General features: G+C 34.5%; 1 protein-coding gene across 2 annotated transcripts in view; it reads right to left on the reverse strand.

Annotated features, from left to right (window-relative positions):
* Positions 1–9,594: 9,594 nt before the first annotated feature.
* The window catches only part of LOC145662550 (uncharacterized), a 436,952-nt gene continuing 426,591 nt past the window's right edge, over positions 9,595–19,955 (reverse strand). The window contains exon 3 of one of the 2 annotated variants that reach the window (XM_081728284.1): positions 9,595–9,915. In XM_081728284.1, coding sequence (XP_081584410.1) covers positions 9,880–9,915 — 36 coding nt within the window. In that variant the 3' untranslated portion in view covers positions 9,595–9,879. Of the gene's footprint in view, positions 9,916–15,360; positions 15,705–19,955 lie in introns of those variants that run through there. The other variant, XM_081728265.1, reaches the window with a different exon arrangement.

Raw genomic sequence — 19,955 nt, forward strand, 5'->3', positions numbered from 1 at the left:
ACATGATGACATGTTGAGGTAGATGTCTACTTCATCATCAAATTCACCAGAGACTGAATGTCTATCTTCCCAATCCATTAGTTTATTCTTCTTGGTAGGTGGTTCCAAGTTATGCCAACTAGCCTAAAGGAGACGATGATGATGAGAAATAAATGAAAAAGTGGAATAAATAAAGTGGAAGGAAACAGGAGAACGCCGCGAAACCCCCAAACCACAAAGTTCACTTGGCGAGAGCTCTGATCAAACCAGGGACCCCATACACAAGAGGTGAACGCTCAACCACTGAGCCAGCGTTCCAGGAACACGTAATCGACCGTGACGATTTGGTGATTTATTTGATCATTATATTTTGTTATATTTGTAGCATCATACTATAAACAATACATGAACATGTAACACCATTCGATATTTGCCTTGCTAATTGAACATTACTACAAATTGCACTGATCTTATGAGCAAGCCAGTTCATGGTTTTGGCCTCCGTGGTCCAATGGTAGCGTACCAAATTCTACTTACTAGGTAAAGTACTTCTTTAGGTAACTACGGCTCAGGCTATATGGATGATGGGATGAATTGGTGGAAAGAAAACAGTGGGAGGAAGCGGGACCACCCCAGAAACGCCCACGCACACGATGTTTGTCCACCACAAAGCTCACATAGCATGAGCAGGGATTGATCCGACGACCTCTAGCACCAGATGTGAGTTTTTTCTACTGAGCCACTGTTCTCCCTCGTAGGTCAAGCATCGGTTCACATTCTACGCAGACCGGCCATAATAACTAGCATTTCTCCATTTTATTCTGTACTTAGAAGGTAAATTCGGTACCACCAGACATGTCAACTCTGACGCGAAGTCGTAGCACTTGTAGTAGTGTTAGCAGTGGTCGTAGTAGTAATAGTAGAAATGGTAATAGTAGTAGTAGAAGTAGTAATAGTAATAGTATTACCAGTACATCGTAGTCTTGAATAAACAGTCAGTTTCCCAAACACATGACGATTAACATAGGCTGACAGTAAGACCGTACAAACACTGCAAAAATAGAGTTAGTGGAGGACATTAAAAAAACAAATAGGGTGACAACATTAGCTTACATTTCTTTACGAATATTTCTTTTTCTTTGCGCGGTTTGCTGCACTGTTTCGCGACAGTCCCAAACAGTCACAATATCAGGGAAAGGCAGCGTTCTGCATTGACTCGATGAATTTCGTGACTTGTTGCAATCTCCCAGTAGAAGGCTAGTTTACCACACAATATGACGACGAATTGTCTCTCGAAGCTAGAACATGGCTGGGCTTTCTCATTCGTACACACTTTGCTTCAGATAGTGTTGTTTAAACATATGTAGTCCGAAAGTCCTTTGTTTACACGAAACAGCAAGAAAATTGAACAAGAAACGTACAAAACGTTGTCTAGGAGTGGGCTTCAATCCCAGGTAGGTCGTGGTTTTCATCAGCAATCCAAGGTGATATCCTCTTCACTCTGAAGCAAACTGCCGAATTGCTGTTCCATAAGAGATAATCCTTTGTAGTTTATGTAGTCGCCAAACGAACGCTCGTATCGCGGATTGCAATTGTGGTTTCCACTGTTCCAAACCGAATCCCAATATCCTCGAAAGACATAATCTGTCAAGGCGGATGCACTTTCATGCACACTGTTGCAGTTACTTGTCGCGTATCATTCTCGTGGGGATCTTGCCCTATTATTCTGTCTTTCGATAAGACGTTTGTTTTGCCCGAGTCTTCCACACTTCGTCCCGTCCACACCATTACACCCATGTTTTACGCGGTTACATCATTGGTTTTCCTTTTGCATTTTACCTTACATTGATATATCAGATATCCCGCTTCTCATTTCAATACCTTACGCTATATCCAAGATCCCGATTTTCAAGATGGCTGCCAAGTCAGTGTTATACGACCCGCTCGGGAGAGTAATGCTCCAGGAAGTACGGTTTTTCGCGCGCTACTCTAGCCAGCTATTTTACGCGCTATCCTAGGCAGTTGTTTTAAGTTGGTCACAAAATTTATATCATGGAGTACAAGGGGAACAAAACGAGCCCTGCGTGGCTTCTAACCCTTCCTATTACTACTACTACTTATCTGCACAAAAGTAAGTAAATAACTTTTTTGAATATTATTTTAATTTAAAAAGTGTTATAAAAATGTTTAAAAAATGTAAAAATACTTTCCTCGGGCCGGGTTTGAACTCACACCAAAAGAAACTTTTGTTAGTAGCATATAGCAGTAGTCCGCTCGGCCACGAAGATCAACAACAACAATTCTTTGATTTATGCTATTTGAATGCAGCGTGACAAGAAATGGATAACGCCAACCAATCAGAACTGTATTTTTCGTTCCTCCTTCCGGGAGCATTACTCTCCTGAGCTAGTCCTAGTGTTATAGCATATCAAATATCTTGATTTTATTTTGGTGCTGTCCATGCTTTCCGTTTGACATAAATGTTCATCTTGCGACGTTTACCTTATATCATATTGTCGCGTGGTGCGTTATGTAGAGGAGCATATCTCCAGTGTTTCTGGATATGGGCAGCTAAAATTTGGCATTTTTTCTTGTTTTTTTATTATGTGTCCTCTGGGCGAAGTTTGAGTCGGATCTGATCCTGCCTTGCTCTGTACATTGCTTGTTAGTACCTACCTCAAGCTGGCTTTATACCACGATAGTTGGATTAAAGGATCATCACACTTTCATTAAATACGTAGGCCAAAGGGCAAGTGGGTTTAAATACTTTGAATAAACCTAGTCTTTTCGTGCCAAGGAGACATTTCAGTAAGTATATTATCAAAATTAAAAAGACGTTATTTTACATTATAATGGTAGAAGGGCTGGACCAATTGAAGTTTTCAACATAGTACTTATCTTAGACTGTTATTGCCATCTTGCATTATTAAAATGTCTCCTAAGGAGAAGAGGGGGGTTGTAATATATCCTAAAAGTAGAGTATCTCATGTTAGGGAGATATCTTGGAATACGATCTCCATATTAAGAACAAGTGAACCGATGGATCATATTAAGAACAGACTTTTCTCGAAATTTGGTTTTTAAGGAGAAATAAAGGGAATTTACATTTTTCTCAACCGTATATAAACGGTAACGAGGTTGTCTATCTAGTCATCAGGGCGAAACGGGTAACACGTTTGAAATGGATTTTTGAATGTACTTATCAGTCAGCTTGGGTTAAATTTTTATATCACTTTTAATAAAATGCATAAAGAATAAGGGGGGTTTCAAAATTAATGCCAAAATCAGAATATTATAGGAGCCCTTCAAGTTAGCGAAATTGGACTCTGTATATAAGCTGTCAAAAAAGTAAACAGTTACCCAAGCCTTTCTGAAAATTCCTCGATTACGGTAGAAAGGCAATTTGTGCAACTTGTTTCTTCACATTGAAGTTGACGTTGTATGTATCATCGGTGAAAAGGCTGATTCACTTCGTGTTTATACATAGCAGTATGCTGAAATCTGCTATCTATAATTTTTATTAAATAAGTGTTTTGATGGAGGAGGGAATTCGAAGTGTACAGAATATACAGAATATCTCGCTAGCCTCTCAAGTCTGGCAAATGAAATTCAGTATATAAACTAATTATTAAAAACAAGTTTAAACTTGCTATTTTGTATGCATAAAACTATAAGAATGGAGAAACAGTTGAACCGTTTAAAATGAATTCTTGAACGTAGTTAATATTTGAGACAACTTGAGCTTTTAACATTTCATTTCCACTAAAATAGATACAGTAATGGAATGAAAGTGTTTTAATATATTTAATTGTTGCGAAGAACTGGTATTTCAATCCGTAAAATATGTATGACAAAAAATTATCCAAAGCTTTTAGACAAAACAGGTAAAGAAAATGCTTTAATGGAGGTTTTTGAAAAACTTTTGTTCTTAATAAGACTCAAGAAAGTCTGGAATGAACTCCAAAACATAATCTGGCTATATCCTTGACAAACAAACATTCTAGTGGGAAATTAAGTAGCATTGTTGTGAATGACTCAGAGGTTGGAGTGGGTACATTATACTGCAAAGATCTTTTTGCTCCTGTCTATGCCTAAAATTCAGTAATAACGTTGCCAGGAACGGAAACAGGATATAGAAAACACGCACACCAAGGTAAAGTTAGTAACAGTGTGATGTTAATCTTGTTTGGCGGGGCTACGCGGCTAGTGTAAGAAGAGACCCAAGAGAGCCAAAGACAAAAAAAGTCAAATACTTGTCGGGATTTTCAACTGAATTGGAGATGAAAAGTGAGTTGAATGACAATACACAAGGGACAACGTAGGAAGAAAGTTAAATATAAACACTAGAACAATCGTAATGCAGATAGGACATGGTAGTGACGAAAAAACAAACACTTTAGAGATCGTTAGGTAGTCATCTCCTAACAGTGTTATGTTTTCTGCTGGAGAAAACTTAGCTCGAAGCTATGCATAATTAGAACAATCGATAAGCAGGTAATGAATACTTTATCTAGCTTCACAAGCCGCACACAATAGCGGGTCTTCATCACAAAGTAGAAATTCATGTGTTAAGCGTGTATCCATGTGCGAAGTCGAGTTAGAATTCGTTCTCTCTCCTTATGACAGTCTTCCTTAGGCTTGGTGAATAATCATAGGACATTAAACTAATAATAAATACTGGAATACAATTACTATTATATCAAATATTAAATAAATAATTGAAGTTATAAGTTAAACCTGGTTTAATGAAAATGTCCTAGCAAATTGAATACGATAGTTTCCAGTAATACTCCGTTAATCTATCGCTATTAAAAGAACTCTAAGTTGAATATTTTCAAATGCTAATTTAGTTTTATGACTTACCTACATTGTAATCATAAATCAAGCACTTCTAATTTCTGCTTCTGCAAGGTACTGGAGAATATGAATTACAAGTTTTCATTTTGCTACTACTATATGTGTCTATCATATCAACCGTATGATTTTAAAAAAATAATTTATCAATAAATATAAATTTATTATTAGGTTAGATTTATGGTAAACTTAATATTATCTAAGCTCGAGGTTCCCAACGTAAGCAGCAAACCCAACTGGAGACAAACTGGTTTCTTAGCAGCCACAGTGAGGAATATCACTATCTCAATTTTAAAGAAACATATGTAAGGCATAGCTAAAAAAGGTTGAGAACCACTAATCTAAGCCGAGAATACGAGGTACCATGCAAGTAACATGAAGTTACGTAACCTTTAGGTGTGTGGAAATAAATGGTTTCTCCACATGTTCTCTACCCCCATTATATGTTCAAGCGGATTTGCTTCAACATATAATCCTTCTTGCGTAACAGAGAGGAGCTAAAATAAAGGTACATTTAGGGATGTTACAGCAATAACGTTTCAGTTAAATGCCTAATTGTGATGCAAACTATATAAAATTAGCGTAACCATGTGAATTGCCATATGTACGGCATTATTTTGTCGTGTGTCACAATGATTTTGTGTTTCGCTTATTTCAGAACGAGACAGTTAGCTCATTATGAACAAATGAAAATACTTATTTGGTCTAATAGTTTCTTTAATAATTACAGTAATCATGTATACCTAATTTGGATGACCTAATTTGAATATTATATTAGTTTTCTAGTTTCAATAAGGAGGTTTTGCGTAGTGGTAATTTATGTACCTAAAAATAAACGACATACATATTGTTTTTGATCATCTTAATGTTGCTATTAAAGAAAACACCATTTAAAGGAGATAACACATTAGGTGTAATAGCTTTGAGCAATATTTTCCTCTCATACCATGCATTAACAGAAATAACACTCGAGAGTCAAGTATTTAGTGAAGAGAAAATTCGCGGGAGGTTAAATATATCAGCGAGCTCACAAACATTTACCAACTATGGATATAAGTCAGCTTGAATACTTGGCTTGTGCTGGAGTCCAACATCAAATTTTGGTGCGATACCCCATCACTGATTAATTCTGACGTAAGTATTAATGTTCTATTTTAATAGTAAGTACCAGCGTTTTATTTGCGTTTTATTTAAAACACTGTCGTTAAGGATCTATTCTGTCCAATATGTCAGAATGCGAGGGTGAGTTCAGTGTGTGTGTTTGGTTTCTTCACGCTATACTTAGCGAGTGAAATCTTACCATTTCATGAATACTTTCAGTAAGATGTCCCATACAACTAGTGAAATATATCCTGAATAAAAGAATGCAGACGTCAAACCTGAAACCGTAAGTTCCTCGAAAATGTCTACATCAATGGATTCTAAGAATTGCACATGGATGTAAGTACACTAAAGACATCATTTATAGTATTTCTTTAAAAAAAACGCTAAAAATGATATGACGAGTTGACGTTACATTTTAATATTAATAATTTCATATCTATGAGGATTTAACGTTCTTTCTCGGGTTGCGGTTATGCGCCAAGACTAATCCAAGTAAGATGCTATTACTCGTGTCTTCATCCAAAGCAAATACCACCATGAAAATGACGAGATGGAAGCCATAGTCACCCTCGCACAGAAAGCATGTGTCTTGGCCACTAGACCATTACGAGAAAAAATGCTGCTACCGGCCTATACCTAATTGAAGAATAACTAGTGACTATGTATTGTAGGAATAAGTAAAAGAGGGGTTTCTTACGGGTGCACCGCTGCGCTAACGCGGGGGCCTCGCTCCTGTCCTGAATTTTTTAGTGGCCACTTAGTACCAATTTGTGTTTTCAAGTTGGTTCCTGTATTATGTATTGTAGTTGTTATGCCACATATCCACTCACTGAATTCATACTTAGACCTCCTAAAGTATATTTGTCTTAAATAATAAAACTCTTCCTTGAAAGATTTCTAAAGAAGTAATTCGGAACAGGAGCGATCATATACAACTTTCACGGCATTGACAATGTTATCATCAATCTGTACACAGTTATCTGCGCATGCGCCAAGAAAATAACACTCGAACCTATTAGAACATTCTATAAGAACTAATTTACGATTTCTAGACTAGCGTGTGTATCGGACTAGAAGTATCCATAAGCAATACAAACGCCATGAAACAAATCTAGTAACAGATTATTTCCATTCACTCCCTCTTAAATATAAACTTGCACATTCATTAAGAAAAATGCATTTTCCGTTGTGAACTGAAATTAAAAGAAACATTATGATTTGACAAAAATAGATTTTATAAAATACTGATCTCTACCTACAAGATAAAGCATTATTCGAGAAGCAAACAGTGGCTTGAATAACATCTCCAATAGATAAATGTATATGTAGTGTTATGAGACATTAGAAGTTTGTAGTAAGGTTCTCAGAAATAATGTAGTTTGTTTCGTGCAGTTCTGTGAAGAACAAAATACTACTAAAATAAGAAACCACAGCAGTATTAAATAATGATATCTTGAGTTACCAGAATTTCGTATTCGTATTGTAACATTTTAAATTTCAAGCTTGAATAGAACTTGTTGTAAATTATTAACACAAACTGATAAAGCCCAGGTTTAGTTCGGTAATAATGTAGAAATTCCATTGAACAATGCCAATAAATGTTCTATTCACCTTGAAGACTTCTTTGAAATGTACTACGCATGCTTAGGATTAAATATCCATGCACGCTGATATTATATTATAAGATAGATTGCAATCTTTACAAGAAAGCAGGATTTTCCTGGAGTTCTCTTACATGTACGTATCCTATTATTATAGCACTCGGAAGCCAATGACATCTTACGTAATGTGTTTTTAATATCAATCGAAACTATCAACAAACAAAATTTAAGAGATTTGAATTCTATGTTACATTATTAACGGTATTTAGTATTGACGACTTGCCAATGTGATAATGAAAGACTTAAAAAGGTATACTGACGCTTTTTTCCATCGTAATTATTATTGTTTTAGTAAAAAAACAATCTTAAATGTTAGCAAAAACTACATATTTTTTCTCGAGAAACTGTTCACGACGATTTATTCTCAAGGAAGAGATTTTGTTCAGCGCGATTAGATTTATTGTTTGAAAGTATGTCATCTTTGGACACTTTTAAAAATTTATTACACTAATAAATGTGTAGTATATTTCTAGATAGTAAATTAGAAATCATACTGTCATCCACGGATCCTTAATATATGCTTCAGAGGTTTAAAAATATTTAAGCAATGTAATTGATTTTATTCAATGTCACAGATTTTTCATAACTGTAGAACATAAATTTGTTCGTCTGTAGACAACATGAATAATTTTAGTACGTTATTCGCTTTTAACATCCAATTAATGGAATATTTAGCTCTCTTTTAAAAATCAAAGCTTCCTAGGTGGTAAGTTTAGTCATACAATAATACATGTTTACTTCTATGCCAATTCTTATAGCTGTATTAACTTATCCTCTGGAAATATGACAATAGGTGGAAGCCAGTGAGGGCATCACAGTTACCAGATTAAGCTGTGGATGAAGTCCTACATTAAGCGAAATTAACCTATAATTTTTGTATTTTCCATTATTATTAACTCCACTTGAATTGAATGCACAATAGAATATGAGGTATGGCTTAATAGTATACTAAGACAGTTAAAGATTTGGCTGATGATTACTACAATTACTCAAAATTATTGCCGACTATATGTAGATTTATTCCATTACTTTGCCTGAAGCATATACAACCCAGCATTCCACCACTACTGAGCGGGTTTGCATAACGAAAAGGGATTAAATTTGATTCAACCATTGTCCATTAAAAGTACAGTGTCATTACCACCTGCCGTAAGTACCTGGTCTTGCTCCTAAGCCAAATTTCAGAGAGTGGATTATCCCATATTGTAATAACTGGGAACAAGCTGATTTATAAAATACTACAAAAATCGTATGATGATAACGAACGATTGTGTGAATAACACTCTCTCACATCAGGGTCGGCCAAAGTGAAGGAAAACCTCCGATAAATGTGGGAGTCCGTAGTGTTTTCATTCAACTGTGAATATTTTCATGTTTGAGACTCCCGCCAAATTGCCTATGGTGCGTCGTCACTCGTGTGGAAAACTTTGCCAGAAATAATTTTCTACGGAAGCTATTTAAGTTTTTATAGTTAACATATAAGATATACAGTACATTGAAGAAACTTTTTTTTACCTTGTAACTATTGTTAACTTGGCTATATCATAAAGGATTTGACAGTAGTGCTGACGACCGTTGGGACGGCTTACAAAAAAAGTATCTGGGACCTATTAAATCTACCACTTGACACCCTGTTCATACTAGAAAGTCATTTTTTGAATAATTCTCCGAAAGAAGTGCATAATGTATTAAATGCTCATTACCCTTAGTAAGTGTGGCAAATTTCTGGAACATCTTTAGTTGGCTGGTCTCAGAGACCGGTTTGTTTCTTTCATTATCCCATGACTACTTTCTTTTTATTAAAGCTAAATATGGTTGTACTATATCACCATAATCTTTATCAATATACAACTATGATCATTTCAATTATTGACCTTAAAAATACTTTTTGAGCCGTAAATGAAATATACACCAAAAAACATCAAATTTTTATGAATGGAATGAGCCAAAATAATTACAACAAAAGTAATATATTTTTTATTATTTTCTCACATTCCTCTTATGATTTACATTCTTATGAACATTATATATAAATATTTTTAATTTTCATTCCACAGAACCTGTGAATATTTCAACTAGAAATAAGACCAACTAGACGCAATATAACAGTTCTTCATAGAGCAAATACTATTAACCCTTCATAAGTGCGGCACAGTCTCAGATTCCTGGTGCTGTTTACTTGTTGTTTATATTTTTCGCAACAGGTGGTGGCACTTGAACTTCTTAGTGCCTCTCTCTCCCGTAAAGTGCTTCAGTTTCATGTCTGTCAGTGAGTTCCTCGTTATCGTTGCGACTGGAAGTCAGTATATGGTCTCTTCTGTAAGAAAATCATCGGGAACAGTTTTCGAGAAAACTGATTTTAGATATTACGTTCTTAGTAAACTAACAAAATATCTTGAAAATCTTAAGCTTAAAGAAAAAGCACCTGCACTTAGCATATGATCTCAGTTTGAAATGTTCCAACAGTAAGCATTCTTGAGGATACCATCTTGTTGAACGAATTACTTTCGCTTCATACCATGAAATTAAGAAACTATCAAGTTATAAGATTCCAATATTCTAACCGGAAGTAATAGCGATCCAATATTTTAACCAAAAGTAATAGCGATCCAATATTTTAACCAAAAGTAATAGCGATCCAATATTTTAACCAAAAGTAGAGATCCAATATTTTAACCAAAAGTAATAGAGATCAAATATTCTAACCAGACGTAATAGAGATCAAATATTCTAACCACAAGTAATAGAGATCAACTATTCTAACCAGAAGTGATTTATCAGTTCCGGTTTGAACAGAGGGGTAGAAAGGGGAAGATAGAAATTACTATTGGTTGTAGAAATTTAGGTCTCTTTAGATTTCTGGTACTTTCTTTGAATAGAGGGACCAAAACTCATATCAGGAGACTATTTATTGCTATTTACTAGCAATTTTGCTCTATGGCGATCAATACTGAAACCAGAGATGGAAGATAAATATTGTTCAATGAACTTTCCATCGAGACTGAATTTATTCTTGAGACGGTACATTCATATGAAAAAGAAAACCGTTCCACAATTTCTATTACGATTTTTGGTCTACGGGAGTCCATATTGAAAAGGGAAATTATACCACTATATACAGAAAAATGTCGCGTATCCTGTAAATATCGTTTTATCAAATACTTCTCTATCTATTCGAAACTATTCAAGGTCACAATAGAAAAGATACTAAGACATTTTCAATATTTTAGTTCAATAACAGCGTAAGACAATTAAATTAGAAGTGAAAAAATTAAATGTTTGCAAACTTTCTTCCATTATCAACACTATTACGAGGGAATTTGGTAGAGAGAAGATTCAGTACTGAAACCTGGAATTTCATTTCAAGGCCAAATCTTATCAGGTCTTTCTTTATCATAAAAGTATTATAAAATGTTAGCTGCAGCATTACAGTATTTATATCTGAACATTGCTTCACAGATGAAAAAAACTAGTCTACCCTTGAAAGGCTAACTTCATATCAAAAGGACAGTCTTTTGCTTTCTTTCACCGTTTTTTGTTCTGTTGCGATTAACATTCAAAATCAGAACAGGTAGATTTCAGTCACTTCATGCTGGATATAACAGCTTTGCACCTTTACCATTTTTCCCCTGATGCTGGATAAAACAGATACTCTTCTTAGAAGACTTCCACAATTTACGCACACCTTAGTTTTAAATCTAAAATTAGGTTAAGTGGTTGCATGAAAATAAAAATGTGCCGCATACTAACTATAGAGATTTGTTTCGTTTTATAAATTTTACAACTTATTCTTTTTCCATTTGCATTTAATTTTCACGAGTATGTCTTAATATAAACCTAGTTTAAATTGACCAGAAAATCGTAGTTACGCAAACGAAAGTTAACAACAATAATTATAGCGCTTTTTAATGGATACATTTTTATTTTTGTAAAAAAAAATAATACAAGTATTTTATACGCAAAAGACAGGCGTTCAATTTTAATGTAATTCTCCCATGTCGAGGATATTTTGTCAGAGATACAAGCATCACCATAAAAGCAGCGTCAGCGTTGTGCAAATTGAGTTCACTCATCGCCAAGTTATTTGCTTTTCCTTGTTTCTGGAATTCCGTTATCACATTGCAATTATTTACACTTACGGAGCAAATAGAAAGCAAAAAAAAAAAATCTACGACAAATAAAATGGTAAACAGAGAAAAATGAAAAGGGAGAGCACACTGAGGTTATCTGCTTCCTTCGTTCTTCTACTCGAGTTGCACGTAGAGAGTTGGAAAGAGAATAGAGGAGTTGTAGACGGGAGAAACAAAGAAGCTGTTAACGTAACGAGATTCCGAGCACAACGTCAGTCAGCCGAGCACAGGATGATTTGCTGGAAAAGTAACAGTTTTGCTGTAACTTTCATAGCTGGAGTGGGATATTAGATTTTAAATAAAGAAACCAAAAAAGTGATGTAATGACAAAAAATACAACATAACTATCGGAAACAGTTGCTGACTTCTTTTAAGAGTTGTAATACGGTAACTTTAATAGCGTTATTAATTACACAATTATTAATTACAGTGACTGCTTTTTCATTATTATTATTATTATTATTATATTATTATTATTAACGAAGTAATACATAAATATAATACTAGCGATGCATGGTATGACACAGCTCTTTTTGAATCCTTAATTCGTGGGACAGAATGACTGCTTCACATACTCTGAAGCAGAAAAACTGCATATACCAAGTTACGCATACCTTCTGTAATAACTTAGTTCTTCAATACAATCCTTTAATTCAACTTCCTTAATTTTCAGATTTGCATACACAGTGCAACTCACAATGAAATGTTGGCCACATTAGCGTTTTACAGAAAAAAAACTCTACTCAGTTGCTACTAAAACACTCAAATTTCCGTTAAATTTTTGCAAAACCATTCGGGAACCATATTTCAGGAAAGAAAACCTTAACTAAATATATATACAAACCTGTATAACACAACAAAATGTACAATGCTGTATACTTGAAAACATCACGAAACTAGCTCATTAGGATTTCTTGATTTAGTTTATGGAGTACTGCACCTTAGTAGGTAATCTCTTGGCCTGAAATAGACTCTTCACTGACCACAGCAGCGACTGGATCACAGCGAGATATATATGCTATTCTCTTTTATAGTCCACGTCACCCGAATTGGCGTGTGACATCAACCAACAAGCTCGCAGTGCGCTGTTACTAAACCTTTAGGGAGGAATGTAATCGTTCATAATTGATTTTGTTAATATTTGTGGACAATTGTGAATGACTAGATTCCTCCCTGAAGGTTTAGTAACAGCGCACTGCGAGCTCACTGGCTGATGTCACATGCCACAGAACAAATTTTTCACCTAAATTTCAGAAAATTTTATGCATAATGGGTGACACTGGTCAATATTTAGTCAACACTGTTGTTATAAAGCCAATATTTACAGGGTTAATGTATTGGAAAATCCAACCACAACAATATCCTTCAGATCATCGTATTATTCTGAACAATATCCATATGTTCCATTTGTTTTAATGAAAAAAAAATTGAAATCTTTGAGTTTTACGTCCTACGGTTATGCCAGTTAGGCTAAAGGAGACGATGATGATGATTAATGGATGAAATGGTGGAATGAAGAAAGTGGGAGGAAACGGGAGAACCGAGAAAACCCACGCACACGGTGTTTGTCCATCACAAAGTTCACTTCCATTTGTTTTAATTCTGTTAATGCTCACATTTTGATCAAAAGTAATCACACACAAAAATTTCTCACCGTATTTCGTGGTGGAAATTGCATGTTTCGGAACGTTTCTTTTACGACTCCAACAGATGCAAAAAATAAAAAGACTTTATTTTGTAAAAGAATAGTATTTTATTCCACTGGAAATATTACCATTCTGCTTCAATCCTTGTAAAGTGTAATCTAAAAGGTCTTTGCTTTGTAAAAATAAGAGGCACTTTCGACGAACGTACATGCTATTAAGATTGTTGAAGTCAACGACTTAAGTGCGGAAACACACTACAGGATTATTTCGAACTTTGCCTTGAAATGCCCATCGAGGGTCTTATCTATAATAATTCATCACCGATGATGATCAACTTTCGTACTTCTAATTACGTGACTCCCATTCACTCTCCAACGCTTTAGAATTTCCGATGCGCCAGATTGGCTGATAGAAAATTGAGCAGATTTGAAGGTCATTTGTATCTCGTGCAAGTGGCATCATTATTGAAATATAGGGCCTTACGCAGAGTCATTTTGACGTATGATTAGCGTCATACTAAGACCTGACTACTCCAGGAAACATGTTAGTTGAACTCTCTAGTATGGCACTAATCACGCACCAGAACGACTCTGCATAAGGCCCATAAGTTTAAATGTCTCTACACAGTAGTCCTGACTGTTCACAAACACTAACAAATGCTTTAAGCCAAATTTCTTAAACTATAAACATGAAGTTCAGACGGTTCATATGATTTATAATAAGGTACCACTAAGGGTTTTTCTTTTAATTTGACGTAAAAGGAAGGGGAATTGAGGCTGCAACTGTTATATGATGTCCTATCATGGAATTCCTTACGGAAACTCAGTTTTTATGTTTGATACCAGGACAAAGTTAAGAAAAAAAAGGAAAACCGACATATGGTTGCTAGATGGATATTACCATAGCATGTGATACGATGCCACGTAACGTTATACAATGTGCCTTGCAGAACAAACAATCGCCATGAACCACATTCAGTTAATAAAAGGCTTATAGCAACGTAACAATACAATGTTTAGTGGCATTGAATCTTGGCATAAAGTAGAGAGAGGTGCAATAGGGGACCCCCCTCAGTCCCCTCTCATTTAATATTATTATTGATAATATAATAAAAAAAACCTGTATGATAAGCAATTAGGTTACAGGTAATGTAACATCGTAGTCTCTGAAAATAGCGAATACTGATGATTTATTACTGATTGCGGATTCCCAGCATTGATTAAATACCAAATTTCAGGCGGCGAACAAGAATTTTAGGAATGATCAAAAATGAATCGAAAGATTGCGATCTTGACCAAGAATTAGTTTTTCGAATCATGGGCCACAAAATTTTTGAACGGCCCCTAAATCGTATTTGTAAATAATTTATATTATAGTATAATAATTTGTACTATAGGTTACGTTTATCATCTTAGAGCAGAATTTAAGCACATTCTGTTTAAGGATTTACTGATAGTAACCAAGTGCGCATGCAAGTTAATCTGCTCAATTTGAGTACTTCCGAATTGATAACAAATCTTATATTTAGTTTTATACAAGACAATAATTACGAGTAAAGAATAAGATAACATATGTGTAAATATGAACAGTGTATATGTGGCGTAAAAATTTAAATAATTACACAATATTGAAATTGTGACAAGTATTTTCTAGACATACGTACTAAGAATAATCAATGTTCAATATACAATTTAAGCAAGTAACAAGATCATATTTTGGATTTTTTGTTTTAGTCTAGGAAGTTAAGCCGTTGATAATTCTATCAAAGCTCCATCCGAAAACAGAGGAAATGCAAATATTCTTTTCTGAAGATTAGAATACAAAATCATAGCAATCGAACTATTACGATTAATAATATATTGTAGATTTATTCGAAAATTTAGGCAATTGAAATAATTCAAAGACCCTTTCGCAGTGAAGTCAGACATTTATTTATTTATTTATTTATTTATTTATTTATTTAATCACTAAGTCTAGAGCCACAGTTGGGTAGATGGTGGTTTAACTTTAGGCTGTAGGCGTCAAAGTCCCACAAGCTCAAAAGCCTCAACGCTATTCGCTGGTTACTCATCTGGGATTATTTGTAACAGGAAATAAATATTAGTAAGGATTCAGCCTAAAATCTAGAGAACTTAGGGAATCTTGAGACTCTGAATCTAAGTTCAGATCTGAAAACAACTGATTTGTATATTTAAGAATAATTTTAGTACAAAATCTCGTAAAATACGATCCTAGAAAAAATTATACGTTAAGATAATTAAGTTTTATGAGTACTCACGTATAGTAACATTTTGCACAAGTTCGAAATTATCAATATATGATGAACTTACCTAAAACGAGAAAAGAAAATAGATTAGACATATGAAAGTATTGATTAATACAATAATAACGATACACTATTGTTATATCACCGTAACATGCCCGAGAAGAATGTTTGCGCATACACACATTTTCACATCCTCTATTAGGAGCACTATGTACCATCCCGCAACTCGATTCATCCATTTGGACCCTTTAGTCAGTGGTTCTCAACCGATATGTCGCGGCACACTAGTGTGGCACGCAGTCCTGTAAGGTGTGTCGCGAAATTTTAGATTTAAAAATCGTAAAGAATTTAACTAAGTTAAAATCGAGACAGACTGTACCAGTCAACACCTCCAGCAGTAGCAATAATGCTCAGTGCTACATAAAGTCATTGTAAAAATAATTTCACTATTATAATAGATATTATTATTATTATATTATTATTTATAATATAAAAAAGTGTGTCACGATCCCCTGAAAGTTCAATAAAGTGTTTCGTCAGCAAAGAAAAGTTGAGAACCACTGGTCTAGGTGCAATTCTGAAACCTATCATTCTTAAACTAAGTTTGAAAACGGTCCCAAAGAAATTCTTAACTACGATAGCTCAAAAAATATCAACAGAAAGCAACAAAGTAATATAATAAAGAAATAAAATCACTCAATCTAATCTTTAAAAAAAAATCTAGTTTTCTGTGATCCATCAGGAAACATCAACGCTTTCAAGCTGTTCCTTCAAGTAACCCATATTCATATTTTGCTTGGAGTCTCTTGTTTAGTGGAAAAGTTATTATTTTAAATAAGAACTCATTTGTTATTTTAAAAAATTAATTCTTTCAATTCTGCATTTTTTTTTTTGAAAAAAAATCCCTGTATTACAATTAACACATAGGAATATTCGAATTAATCCAGATTCACTTGAACTGTTCTAACCACAGAAACAGTTCGGAATCTTTTATATATATATATATATATATATATATATATATATATATATATATATATATATATTTATTTATTTTACTTTTTCTGTTTTCCTATCATGAGAAATATAGAATAAAAATTATCTTCTTTTTTTAAAAAGAAATAAGTAACAGTTAAACGAAACAGTATTCAAACTTAAAAGAACACAAGAAAATTAAAAAAAAAACTATCTTTTTAACACAGATCTGTGACAGATAAGATTCACGGAATACGCGCGAAAGGACTACCGGGTACGTAGAATTGTCTAGAGGCGTGTGTATGCGTATGTATTTGGAAATGATGTTCATAAGCCTAGGAAGAAGTTTTGTCAAACTTGTTCGGGAACCGAAGGATTCGTAAATACGTGTCGACTTATTTGAGTTTCACTCACTCACTCTCACTCTCTAATTCTTCAAAGAGGGTATGATTATTTGAGTTTCTAGGTCATTTTGTTATGGTGAATAAAAAAAAACATATTTAAGTTTCAAAAGTTTATGGATGTGAGCTAAATAGGTTTAGCAGTTTAATATGTCATTATACTGATTCATATAATATAGAAACCCTCTGACATTGTGAGCCACTATTGGCACTGAGTTCTAGAAGAATGAGAACCTCTGATCGTTCGTTCAGGAAACCAAGTGCTAGAAAGATTGTTTCGAGGAAATCTAAAAGCATATAATACTCAACAAAAAATGTGGAATATGAAAGAAACAATTGTTAGAAATTGTCAAGTTAGAGCATAGAACTCAGTTTTAGCAACGGAAGTGTACGAAAAGTGGACTTAACAACTTTAATTTCTATCAATTAATTCACCATTAACGTATTTTCTAAACACTGGTGCTGTATATAAGATAGTGCCTAGTGTTAAAAGTGGAACTGAATTGTTACTTGAATTCTTCGGAGATATTTTGTATACCTTATCAGGAACTGTACCCGGGCCCCACACCTCACAGACAGCAGTTTAATATAGAATGCAAATTAAATACACAGGAATCCTACTCAGAGCATCTCCCACTCAAGGTAAGACCACTAATTGTTTATTCAGCACGAAGTACAATTAAAAAATGTTTCACTTGACGCTCAAGTTAGCATTTTTTGGTACTAGTTGATTACTAATCTATTGTTTCCAAACAAAATACTTGCCGCATATGGCATATGTTTTGTTGTTTGGTTCATTTCGAGTTTAACGCCCCATTCAGAACCGAACCTATGTAAAACATGATCTACAACTTAACATATCGAACCCGATGTCTCGTGCTAAAGTATCGTTCGGTTACCACACATACACGAAGTTCTGATATGGTACACGTCGAAGTATCAGCGTTCAACATAAACAACAGGTGCGCAAATATAACATTTTTAAAAATAGACAGTAGTGAGAATTCCTCTTCAACATATGCTATATTTGAGGCTGGGCCCTGAAGTTTGATATTCTGATTACTAGAAACTATAGAAGTTTCAGAAACCAAAAGACGAGAACGTCAACCGGTAAGGTAAGTTTTATAACTATACACAGGTTCTTCCTCTCGGACAATATGACAGTAGTACTCAAAACTAGGAAAGGATATACATAGTTTGACAAGGAGGAGATATAGAGAGAGTTCACATTGAATTCCCGTGTTTCGTTTTATAATCAACTTAAGTCGAAATGAAAAAAAAAATGTGTAAAATAAAGGCAAGCTACATACAAAAAGAGAACTGATTTGGCTGTAACTATTCGATTACTGATACAACCATATACAATACATAGAATACTATGCACCCGATTCGTATGCAACCAGCAATTCACCACTACTCAGCGGGGCTGTATAAAAAAAGGGAAAATATTTCAAAAGGGAAACTAGTTCCTAGTGAACGGTTAAGCTTAATGTCTGAAAATGAAATGAAATGAAGTTCTTCAGTTTTACGTCTGACGGTTATGTCGTGTAGACTGAAGAAGACTGATGAGACAACAAAATGGTAGAATGAAAATAGTGGGAGGAAACTGGAGAGCCTCGAGAAAATCCATGCACACTGTATTTGTTCACCAGGAAGTCAAGTGGCGCAATCCTATTCGCGGCTTAGAAAATGTTACAAAAAAGTCGAAAATACTCTTGTGCCGTGTGACGTAATATACTCTTTCTATTCAGACGAAAAAAAAACCAGGACCCATGTTTACAAGTTTTATAGCTTTAAAACAGTCTCTTTATTCGCTTTTTTCTGAAATACTTTTTAAGAACCTGATTTTTTTTTAAAAAAAAAGAAGTCTCAACATGTTCCCATAGTTTCTTAAATGCCTTTATTTACATTGTCCCCCTTCTTCCAAGACTGCATATTACATCTAGCTATGAAGATGCTTTTGTGAAAACTATGGAAATTGTCAATCACGGCGGTAGGTTTTGTGCTTTCCCAAGTCTGTAATGCGGGCGCAGAGCTCTGAAAGTTACAGACAGAAATGAGTGTTATTCAATGAATAATTTAAATTTGTTTCCCAGTAATTGCAAGCAAATGTCCCAGGGGCGTCATTTGGGCAAGACAGGGGGATGTAATTCACCCTCCCTTGGGTGTCACAAAATATTGTTTGATAAACGGCGGAGAATCCCCCCCGAACAAAATCTACAATGACGCTGCTTTTAGCAACAAACATCTAGTTACCATAACATATTGCTAGAGCGCTTACATTTGGTTTTTAACAGTCGAAGGTTTGATTGATTCCAAGCCATGTGTGTTCAAAGTGGACAACATTGAGAGAGATTCAGATATGGAGAGAGAGGAGTGATTACATATGTAAGTTTAGAATTGGAGAAACAATAATCGGACAGCATCTATATTATGACGAAATTTGTGATTTCTTGACAGAAGGAATGTTTCCGAACTGCAAGGATCACATCAGGTAGTTGTCGAATTAACGTGGAGAGAAAGATCTTAAGATCTGGGGAGTTAAGAATTTTAAAGAATCTTCAATTCCGATACAGGTTTCGAACCACGAACCTCTTACCTGTCGAACCATGATTTTACTCATTCAACCACTGAGAACTCCACGCAGTCATTTATATATTTTTCCTTAACTACATTGAGAAACTAATAGAATGGAATATTTCAAAAGTTGAATCTGTGTGTGAGCCGTTGACCTCTTGGAGCTCAGTTACAAGATATATAATGACCATCCTCTTGTTCAGGAACACTTTAATGCGGTAAAAGTTTGCTACTACTGTGTTGATCAAAATGTCTGATAAAATAGTCAAATACTCAGAATAAATCACCTTTAGAGAATATATATATTTAAATATATTTTAATCTAGAAGAAAATGCGAGATGAAGAAATGTAAGTAACAAGG

This window comes from Thermobia domestica, chromosome 1 (assembly GCF_964235325.1).
Source record: "Thermobia domestica chromosome 1, izTheDome1.hap1.1, whole genome shotgun sequence".
Classification (NCBI taxonomy): Eukaryota; Metazoa; Arthropoda; class Insecta; order Zygentoma; family Lepismatidae; genus Thermobia; species Thermobia domestica.